At 47.6% G+C, this 9,815-nt stretch overlaps 2 protein-coding genes across 2 annotated transcripts; both read left to right on the top strand.

Annotated features, from left to right (window-relative positions):
- Window positions 1-3,926, top strand: LOC101785087 (ferredoxin-1). The gene is made up of 8 exons (XM_012849194.2): window positions 1-201; window positions 351-585; window positions 696-759; window positions 2,698-2,786; window positions 3,131-3,199; window positions 3,316-3,360; window positions 3,451-3,509; window positions 3,610-3,926. Exons 1-7 carry the CDS (start codon window positions 179-181, stop codon window positions 3,493-3,495), a joined length of 570 nt encoding a protein of 189 aa, XP_012704648.1. The 5' UTR covers window positions 1-178; the 3' UTR covers window positions 3,496-3,509; window positions 3,610-3,926.
- Window positions 3,927-7,047: 3,121 nt separating this feature from the next.
- Window positions 7,048-9,254, top strand: LOC101784698 (uncharacterized tRNA/rRNA methyltransferase YsgA). Its single transcript, XM_012848830.3, is given in 5 exon segments — window positions 7,048-7,364; window positions 7,367-7,689; window positions 7,782-8,061; window positions 8,244-8,294; window positions 8,766-9,254. Coding segments are annotated over 5 exon segments (1,116 nt in total). The 5' UTR covers window positions 7,048-7,322; the 3' UTR covers window positions 9,186-9,254.
- Window positions 9,255-9,815: the final 561 nt, after the last annotated feature.

Here is a 9,815-nt window from a genome sequence, read left to right as displayed (position 1 = left end):
CTTATCCGCTCCGAGCCAGTCGCGCGAGGATCCCGTCCCGCTCGCTCGCGCACTCGTCACGCTCCCCCTCCCGTCCAGCCTCGGCAGTCGGCGCCGGACGGTCCACCCCTCCGCCCGTTCGAACCACCTCCCGCCGCGGGCCGGACCCGCCCGTCAACAGAAACCGACGGCGGGCACGATGGCCTGCCCCGCCGCCACCACGTACGCACCCACACTCTCCCCCTGTCTGTGGCTCTATGCTCTCATGCTCAGCTCCGCCACTGTGCTCGTCGGCGTCGTCGCCTTCCCCAAATGATCACCATTCACTGGACGTATACGCTGAACTCGTCAATCCTTGCGCGTTGCTGCAGGGCTCGCATCGGGGCGCCGAGGGGGCCGTGCCTGTGGAGGAGCGAGAGGAGCGCCGGCGTCCTCGCCGGCTCCGCGTCGCCGCGCCCGAGCCGCCCGGCGCGGGACACGAGGGCGCGCGCCTCGGAGCTGCAGCAGGCGCCCCGGCCGCCGGCCTCCTCCGCTCCCGTCCCCACACACAAGGTCACCGTCCACGACCGCCAGCGCGGGGTCGTCCACGAGTTCGTCGTGCCCGAGGTACGGCCACCCTCGCCCCGAGGGGGGTATGCTCCGGTGTTTCTGATTTCCTGGTGGGGGAAGAAAGGTCTTCTTAATGATTATGGATCACATGGTGGTGGCGGAAGCAGGACCAGTACATTCTGCACACCGCCGAGGCGCAGGACATCAGGCTGCCGTTCGCGTGCCGCCATGGTAGGTTGCATCCTGAACCCTTCTGTCACCTCTCTTTGCCCTCGTTTGCTACTCTCGTTTGTCCTATGCTATTGGCAAGCAACTGAATTACTCGAGGACCTGAACGTGCTATTGATTCTAATAAACTGACGCAACTACAGACGACACTAATTTGTGTCACACTTGTTCTGCTAACCAGGTTGCTGCGTAGAGTTAGCAAAGCAATCATGGTGATGTCGTGAAAACGGCATCGTTTTGAATGTTCAATTGTAGTTTCAGAAGGAATAGTGGCTTTTGCAGTGTATCCTGACTCCTGATGAGTATGAAACTGCAGTGTCTCTATGGGATCTCAGTTAATCATATTAGTACTTTGTTTTGCTGTCTACACATTATAGATGAGCCTTAGTTTTCAGAATGCGAATGCCCATGGGAGCATCAGATTTTCCCAAGCTGGAGTGCATGATATGATTCAATATTCATGTAGCAACCATGAACGTGTCTGTTAAGTAAGCTGTTGGTCGACTCATTTTGCATGGCTAGTTAGTAGCAGGTACATTAATAAGTTCACCGATGCCAAGGGTGCCTATCTCCCTCTAGCCTGAAGCATCCTTATTTCTTCCAAGCAGAGCCTGGTGAAGCCCTGTCTTCACGATGGCAGTTGACAGAAAACCGAAAACTACCCTCTTTCCCCTTCCTACTTGCAACCAGCCAGCTAGTTAGTGCTTCAAAATACACTTATGTAAGATGGTGGTGGAAACTGAATGGAGGCCGTGCCACCTCCTCCTTGATGCTGATACGTGTAGTAGCACGTGCAAGCGCGACCCTCACCTCAAGCTTTTTTCTGGGGTGGTTGTTTGTCAGGTCACCGAACCGACTGCATCCATGATAGAGTCCCTGCTTAAGTCTAGGTCCACCAGATGTTGCCATGCTCCACCCACTTGGGAACCAATGAGTCCCTTCAAATCATTGGCGAAGGTAGTGATTTTGAAATCGTCCTCGTTATCGAGTTTGAAGCTGAACAAGTCCCTGCTCCATTGGTAAATCCAGATAGGTATAGGTTGTCTTGACTGGATCCTGAGCTAAGTATGGTCCTGATCCATGCGTCAACCATGAAGCACTTGAAAGGCCAGTCTGGTGGATTTGACTTTACCTGTCTGCTTTAGGAGGACCAAGCCCTCCTCCAACAAGCTTTGCCTGGTTACGCGAGTCTTCATATGAGTTGCCAACACCATGTTGTTTTCATCTTCTAGGTAAAAGGTATCACTTGTCCCTAGCATCGACCATGGAGATCGGAAAGGCAAAAAACAAAATTATTCCAGTCAAATTGTCAGAGAAAAGTTCTGCTTAAGTATATCACCCACCAGGTTTTGCCATGCTCCACCCACTTGGGGACCGACGAGGCCCTTGTAATCTTGTTGGCGAAGCCAAGAGTGATGGGGTCAGGGATCTTGAAGTCATCCTTATTTTTTGAGTTTGAAAATGTGCACGATATCCACTTCTAGAGTACAATCAGCGGAATTCCTCTGTAGTAAAGCGTTCCCTTATTCTTATGGTGGAATGCATTGTTCGCCAGGTAGCATTCTTAGCTAATGTGAGCTTGATGGTGGGTTCCTTGTGTTGCCTTTTGTGTGCCACCATTGTGGGTTCACTGGGTTGCATCCATCATTTCACTGTGTCTTGTCAGAAAGATACATAATTCTTTTCATTATGAGCTCTTTGCACCCATTGCTCAAATTTGCCATTTTGGCTTTTTGAACATGTAAGCAGAATCATGTTCGAATCATTTGGGACTCTTCCTGTCTGATACTTCTTGACAGAAACTAAATTAAGAGAGGCCTAAACATGCTATTGCATTGTGACACATTGGTGTAACTTAGAATGACGCTAGTTTGGTAGCATTTCCACTTTGATCATTTATTGTTATCCAGATAATAATTGAAAACTCCTTGTGGTAATCAGGTTGTTGTACAAGCTGTGCAGTCCGGATAAAATCAGGACAAATAAGACAACCTGAAGCACTTGGGATATCCGCAGAACTAAAGGATCAGGTACACCATTCTTTTCTTCCAATGAGATTGAAGTACTGTGCCCATGCCATATTATTGCTCCCCATGTACATGGTCTGGAAACTGAGACGCTGTACTGTGCTGTTAACCTGTGGTCCACTTTAGGTAGTTTCTGCAAGTTCTTGAACGTTCCTGGGCGATTGTGATTACAATGTAAACCATGATTTAGTTTTTTTTTGTGCTCCAGATATTGGCATTTTTTTTTGATTTAGTAGTTATTCACACCAATGCGCATCAGTTACTCAACTGTAAAATATTGTCCAATGCTGCCTATCAACTATGTGCCCCAGGGTTTGCTGAATTCTATTGTATGGTTTCCTTTTCAGGGTTATGCCTTGTTGTGTGTTGGCTTCCCATCCGGAGATGTTGAAGTCGAGACTCAAGATGAAGATGAGGCAAGCACATAGCCTAAGCACCTTTGAATTTTAAGAATTAATATCTAGCTTGAGACATAGTACGAAACAAGCTTATGAAACTTGCTTCACTAAACAAATTATTTGTCAATTTGCAGGTGTATTGGCTCCAATTCGGGAGATATTTTGCACGAGGGCCTGTGGTGAGTAATACTATCATTCTGATCTACAAGCTGTAGTTTATAGGTACTCAGACACTATCCTAAGACGAAATGGACTCCCTTCTTTTTCAGGAAAGAGATGATTATGCGCTAGAACTTGCAATGGGAGACGAGTGACCTGTGCCTAAGAGGTCGTGGCATCTCAAATTTGGATCCCTACAATTTCAAAAAATACGTTCGTTTTCTGTTCTTTTTCCTCCAAATCTAACTCTCTGCTTTCACTCCTTTCAGGACCGTGGTTTTAAGCTCACTTTCTGCAGTTGGTAGCTTAGAGTCACAGGGACTTGCTTGGCAAGAGGAGGAACACACATGTTCCGTTGTGTCCTAGCAGTTTGGCATGTGCGAATGCGCTTCTTGTAGAGATGCCACTTCTGATAGATGACGAACAGTACGAACCGTGTAAAGTTGTAAACTACGCTGCATTCGATCTTCAGCGCGGATAACGATCGCCGGAGCTATGAGATTTGGAAGTGGCATGCAGTAGGCGAATAACTTGAACTGCTTGATTCAAGTGGTGCCGAACTGTTTGCGTTGACGCTTTTTTCTCACCAACATACCGAATTACATTAGATCGCGCACAATGGAACTTCACCTCAGGCTCCTGCCTTTGGCCGGTCAGACCGGTCAGGGAAGCTGTTCAGACCGGTTTGTACAAAGAGCAACGCAAAAACTTACGTTCACCACCCTAGAAGGGATGGTGCGTCTAAGGTTGCTCTGAGATCAGCAGGCCACTCAGAATGTCCTCAACTGCCATCAAGATGAAGGAGAAAAACAAAGAGGTTGGAAAAGATTAAGGTTTGGAGATAAAAGTAAAGATAAATGTTTTGTTCGATTGGGATGTTAGTCTCAATGGGCCGTAGCCCTTCATATTTATAGGGTGGGGAGGTCTTGCCCTGCAAGGAAATCCTTTTACAAATTTTAATCTACAAGGATTCCTCAAATCTACTCGAATTAGGGTTGGACCGGTCAGACCGCCTAGCTAAACCGGGTACATTGGTTGGTCTTGCCAAACCGACTATAGGACTTAGGACCGGTCAGATCACTTGGAGGAACCGGTTTGAACGGTCAGTCCCAGCCTGATCGACTTGCTATCAATTTCGGGCTCCAACACATTCCTCCTATTTTTTTTAAAGCATTGCGTACCAGAAAACAAAACAAGCTTAAGGATGAGGTTCTTTACAGAATCCACCGGCCATTCATTTTAAGAGCGATATTTAAAGATACCGGCCATGTTACATCAAGCATCTTGCCATACACTTGGATAATTCTTCTTCAAGTACCTTTCATTGAGAGCTCTAGGCAGCTGATGTCCCTGTAAAGTCTCCACCATATAGGAATTCCAAAAAAACGCCTTCACAATCCTGTATGGCTCCTCCCAACTTAGAGACCACTTGCCGAATTTATTGCTTTTGGTTCCTATAGGTAAAATTGTCTTCCAAACCAAATCATTAACTTGGAAAGATTTACCCTTTACCTTCTTATTATATGCTCTAGCAACTCGAATCTTATCCTTCTCAATCTCCGCCAAAGCCTCCAATCGCTTGTCGGTTATGTCATCAATATTATCCATCATCCAAGCATGATAAACATCAACATTAAGATCATTTTGCTTTGCTAACCTATATGCGCCTAGATTCACCTCAACGGGCAAAATGGCTTCTTGACCATAAACAAGCTCAAAAGGAGTAACTTTAGTTGCACCATATCTAGAAATACAATAAGCCCACAAAGCTTCAAATAATACCTCATACCATCCTCTATGACTCTCTTCTATCTTCTTCTTGATGAGCTTAATCAAAATTTTGTTGCTAGACACGGTTTGACCATTAGTTTGAGCATAATATGGAGATGAATCGAGCAATTTAATACCATAGGATTCAACAAATTCACACACCTCTTTAGACATGAATGAAGTCCCTTGATCCATGGTCAAAGTTTGTGGAATACCAAACCTATAGACAACATGCTCTTTAACAAACTCAATTACCTCCCGATGTATCATGCTCTTGAGTGGAATTACTTCGGTACAATTGGTGAAATAATCAGTAGCCACTGTCACAAAACAATGTTCTTTTGATGAAGGAGGGTGAATTTTACCCATAAAATCTAATCCCCATCCTTAAAAAGACCATGGCTTAATAATAGGATGCATCAACGTAGCAGGTGTAATTTCACCTCGCAAGGCTCCTACCTCTGGCCAACACACCGATTGTGCTAGATCGGGCACGATGGAACTTCACCTCGCGAGGCTCCTACCTCTGGCTGGTCAGATCGGTCAGGGAAGCCAGTCAGGCTGGTTTGCACAGGGGTAACGCGAAAATCTACGTTCACCACCTCGGAAAGGACCTGTCAAGGATGGTGCACCTAGGGTTGCTCTGAGATCGGCAGGCCACTCAGAACATCGTCAACCGCCGTCGAGATGAAGGAGGAAAGCAAAGGGTTGGAAAAGATTAGGGTTTGAAGATAAAAATAAAGATAAATGTTCTGTTCGATTGGATGTTAGCCTCAATCGGCCGCGGCCTTTCATATTTATAGGGTGGGAAGGCCTTGCCCCGTAACTTTTTACAAATCTTAATCTACAAGGGTTTCTCAAATCTACTCGGACTAGAGTTGGATCAATCAGACCGCCTAGCTAAACTGGTCAGACCGGCTAGTCTAGCCATACCAGCTACAGGACCCAGGATCGGTGAGACAGGAACCGGGTCTGACCGGTCCGTGGTCAGACTAGTTGGTCTGGCCAGACCAACTACAGGATCCAGGACCGGTCAGACCGCATGAAGGAACCTGTCTGACCGGTCAGTCCCAACCTAATCGGCTTGCTACCAATTTCGAGCTCCAACACTTTTGGCAGCATCATTTTTTTTACTTGCAATTGCGAATTGATGCACCATCAACTCCCAACTTCTTCAAATCTGCACAGTTCTTCCATGCATTCGACTGCAATTCAGAACGCTGCAATTTTTCTGACAGAGGTTTCAGGCTTTCGGCACATTCAGAATTGGACCTAGCATATCGTATCGGCCGGTTCATCAACAATCTTCACTTCATTTGATCACGGCTGAAGCCCCCATAGGTCATCGGAGACCCAGCGGATCTAGCTAGCATCTCCGCGGACTCGTCATCGCTGGAGATCACATGATCGGCAGGGGGCGAGCCCAGTCGCGCGGGCATCTTCCCTCCAACGTCCGGTCAGATAGAGCTAGCTGCCTGCAGGATGCCATGAGCGAATGAGTAGGGATATTTTTGGGGGCTAGGTTTTGAGCGTAGGGATCGGTGGGTCGGGTGAACGGGATTATGCCGTCGCGGCCAGAGGACGACGGCGGCGGGCGGCGCCGGCGTGCGGGAGCAGGACTCGATCTGTGCAGGGGAGCTATATGCAAATATTAGGGTCCTTTTGTAAATATTCGGATCGCGATTATGACCGCAATCCAAAGTAGGGAGTACTTTGTAAATATTCGGAAAGCGACCAATAATCGCCATCCGATTTAGGGGGTTATTTGAACATTATAAGGGGTAATGTGTAAATATTTGGATCGCGATTAATATCTCAATCCAAACCAGGGGTTATTTGAAACATCTGAGGGGTGTTTTTAAAAGTTCCCGGGCCGCGACCAAATCCTCTCGCCGCGGCTCGCCGGAGCGCCGCCTGATGGCCATGGGTGCCTCTCCTTCCTCCTTCCGCCCGGGACGATGCCACGATGGTGACCGGAGCCCCAAGGCGCGGTCGCACCTCGGGCTGGCAGGAAACGCCTGCTCCGCTCCACGCCGCGGGGCGCCGCCGTGCTCCTTGCTTCCAGCCCGTTCCTTCTGGAGACCTCACCGGAGCTCCAAACTGCCGTGGACCTTCCACACTTGCAGTTAGCTCGTCGTTTTCTGAAGATCCGCGCAGTCATTGACGCATGACGCCTGCCTGACGCCCTGACTGAATGTAACGAGCAGATAAGATGGGCGCCAAGCCCACGAGGCCAAGTTTACAAACGGAGCTCGCCACACCACGGCCCCCGCTCGGCCGCTCGCCACCGCGATGCTGCTACTGGCGCGCGCCCCGCCGCTGCCGCCGCCCTTGGCGGCCAGCTATCCGGCGACTCCGGAGCGCGCACTCCGCTTTCGCAGCATATCCTCGTCCCGCGCCGCCGTTGCGACGGCCTCCGCCGCGGCGAAGCCGGCGGCTTCCTCCCGGAGCGGGCAAAAGCGCAAGCAGGTGGCGAGCGTGGCGAACCCGCTGGTGAAGCACTGCGTCAAGCTCCGGCTCTCCGCCGCGTACCGCCGCTCCTGCCGCCGCCTCCTCCTCGTCGGCCTCGCGCCCATCCTGTACTCCCTGCGATTCCGGGCTCTTGTCATCTCCTACCCGTCCCGCGGAGCTTCTCTTCCTAATAATCCTGTGCTCCTGCCACTTGCTTCAGGGAGATGTGTAGGTTTGAGCTCGACGCCATCGATTACCTGCTTCTCCTGGACGGCGTGGAGGTCCCGGAGGAGCTGCGCGAGTTCTGTGGCGATGTTGTGTATGTCAGCGCCGCGGTGATGAAGAAGGTGTCCGGGATGCAATCGGTTGATTCCACCGAGGCGATTGCTGTCATGCACATGCCTAGGCATTTCCGCGACCTCGGGAGCCATGAGGATGGGGATTCTCTTCATGGGCTGTTCAATCATCCAAAGAGGATTCTAGTCCTCGATGGGATTCAGGTGAGGATATCATTGCGCAGATGGATAATTGCTGTCATTCTTTATGCAGTAGGCTACAAAACATAATTCTAATCCATGCATGTTGTTTTTGTTTGAAGCTAATGTAGCTATGAGCATTGCAAGTGTAGTTACAGATTTTGTGCAATGCATCTCATGCTGACCATAGCCCCCCTACCTTGCAGGATCCTGGTAACCTTGGAACTCTGATAAGATCAGCTTGTGCTTTCAAATGGGTATGCCATTTTCTTCCTTTAGCATTACTTCTTGAAGTATGTCAGAATGCACTAGCACTACGTTGCATAGTGTTGACAATCTATTGCCACTTCGCCAGAGCATATGCTTTTCCTTTCTGAAATTCCTTTCTGAAACCAGAGTTTCCATTTTACTTTGATTCTTTGTAAGATGTTTTGAACTATTTGATTTATAAGAAAAAAATGAACTGTAACAGGATAAAGTTGGCAACAATTTAGGTTTTTCGAATATGCCATGAAATTTCATTCTGCTCCTTTGCTAAAAAAATGATTCTGCGCTCTTTTGTAAGATAGGATGGAATGTCCTTATCTGAATATCTGATGCTATTGTAAACAATAATGAGAGACACAACACACGACTCGTGTGTATTAATTGATAAAACTAAATACTCGCTAGTATTTGCTGCTACAACTTCTGTACTTCTAACAACTTGTAAACCCAAATGCAAACAGGATGGGGTATTTCTTCTCCCAGCTTCTTGTGATCCTTTCAATGAAAAGGCTCTTCGTGCAGCCCGTGGAGCCTCATTGCAGCTTCCTGTTGTCACTGGTACCTGGCATGACCTGCATGAGTTGATGACTAAATATAATATGAAGATGATGGCAGGTCATCCAGAAAGTAGCGGCGATGCGTCCAAAGGAATCCAATCACTGTCCAAAGAACTAGCTGATTCACTCTTGAATGAGTCTCTGTGCTTAGTGTTAGGAAGTGAAGGGAATGGCCTCTCTTCAGAAACACTCCAAGCTTGTGAGCTTGTAAACATTCCAATGGAAGGTACTTTTGAATCTCTGAATGTTTCAGTTGCAGGTGGTATATTTTTGTTCATGTTACAACCCAAATATCAAATAGATAGCAGAACTTTAACCCCTTAACTTTGCATTTGTCTATTGCTGTTGTCTTCTTGTTAACTCTTTTCTGGTTGTTTGTTTCTGTTTTCCTCACTCTAATTCAAGAGAAAGGAACAGTTTGTTCAGTCTGGTTTACTTTTTGAGGAATAGCAGATGTAACCGAAGTGTTACTCGTGGAACTTCTTACTATGATGGCATCATGTAGTTTCACTGGGTGAGGATTCATTGATGTTTTGCAATTGTAGACTACATAGAATGCTAGAATGTTTGAAGATATTTCTTTTAGACAAAGGAAACCCAATTCTGACTTCTTGCACGTGGTGCTGCCCCCAGGTTAGTATCTCAAGTGTTTAGAACTTAATTTAGAGACAGCTGAAACATTACGGGCTAATCTTGCAGTGTGTCTCCATAGAAGTTAGGAGAAACCACGGCGGTATATTAATGCATGTACCATGATAATCTCAACAGGAAATCTTTACAATTTTTGTATTTAATCATTGGGTGCTACTGTTAGTAGCTTTAGTCAAGGGTCATGATCCTTTAACAGCAATAACATAAGAAGATACTGGATAATGCTTGTTATAAGCCTTTTGGGACTAAATAGGCCATGGCAGCATTCCACATGATTGTGGTCATGGAAAGTCCACTTGTCCC

Source organism: Setaria italica, chromosome IX (assembly GCF_000263155.2).
Source record: "Setaria italica strain Yugu1 chromosome IX, Setaria_italica_v2.0, whole genome shotgun sequence".
Classification (NCBI taxonomy): domain Eukaryota; kingdom Viridiplantae; phylum Streptophyta; class Magnoliopsida; order Poales; family Poaceae; genus Setaria; species Setaria italica.
Note: the sequence above shows the minus strand (reverse complement) of the source record. Positions and strands in the feature narration are given on the sequence as shown.

Coding starts and splice junctions, on each gene's coding strand:
- LOC101785087 (XM_012849194.2), top strand. CDS start 179: ATGGCCTGCCCCGCCGCCACCAC. Junction 202..350: donor GCCTGCCCCGCCGCCACCAC/GTACGCACCCAC, acceptor GCGTTGCTGCAG/GGCTCGCATCGGGGCGCCGA. Junction 3,361..3,450: donor ATTTTGCACGAGGGCCTGTG/GTGAGTAATACT, acceptor CTTCTTTTTCAG/GAAAGAGATGATTATGCGCT.